Source organism: Dendroctonus ponderosae, unplaced genomic scaffold (assembly GCF_020466585.1).
Source record: "Dendroctonus ponderosae isolate FM_Combo_2020 unplaced genomic scaffold, Dpon_F_20191213v2 Dpon_F_20191213_387, whole genome shotgun sequence".
In the NCBI taxonomy this organism is placed as follows: domain Eukaryota; kingdom Metazoa; phylum Arthropoda; class Insecta; order Coleoptera; family Curculionidae; genus Dendroctonus; species Dendroctonus ponderosae.
The window spans coordinates 16,636-17,286 of NW_026018598.1; the positions used below are offsets into that span (position 1 = coordinate 16,636).

General features: G+C 48.1%; 1 protein-coding gene across 1 annotated transcript in view; it reads left to right on the top strand.

The window, feature by feature from the left end:
• Nucleotides 1-651, top strand: part of LOC125504094 (major royal jelly protein 1-like) — a gene marked incomplete at both ends in the record, with an annotated part of 1,060 nt that extends 409 nt beyond the window's left edge. The window contains 1 exon segment of the mRNA XM_048665456.1: nucleotides 1-651. Coding sequence (XP_048521413.1) covers nucleotides 1-636 — 636 coding nt within the window.

Below are 651 nucleotides of genomic sequence, written 5' to 3' on the forward strand. Positions count from 1 at the left end.
GTCAAAGCGGTAAACTTGAAGCTTTTTGTAACTGCGGAAAGCAGACTGCAGTATTTGCAAGTGGATTACAACAGTAGCGGTACACCATTCCTGTATGTTTCCGACGCTGGTACTGGAGCGCTGATAGTCATCAATGTTATCACTGGATCAGGGTACCGGCTATTGCTTCCGTCAGTCGTGGTTCCTCCCGATGGAGCGAAAGACATCCTCTATCTGCAACTTGCGCGCAATTCATCGGAAAATACTTTATACTTCACCTACTTGGGTTCGCCCAGATTGTTCTCCATCAAGTCCGTCTATCTGCAGCACGATTCTCCCACGGGAGCCATTCTGGATGTGGGAACCAAACCTGCTGGCGCTCAAATGGTTCTGCTGGGCACCGATAATGGACTGGCGATATTTTTCAGGTACAAAGGGGAGTCGGACATTTATGTCTGGCACTCAGACACGGGATTCAAGAAGGAAAATTTCGCGCTGGTGCAAAGTGGCGGAGACTGCAGGATGGCCACTCAAGTGGTTCCAGGCCAACAGCACATGTGGGCTATTGAGAGCAATTTCCGGGATTTTATCACCAATTCAACTGGATGTTTGGGTGCCAGTGTGCATGTCTATCCATTGGGCAGGAGTAGTGATTAAATTATATAGTTTTTT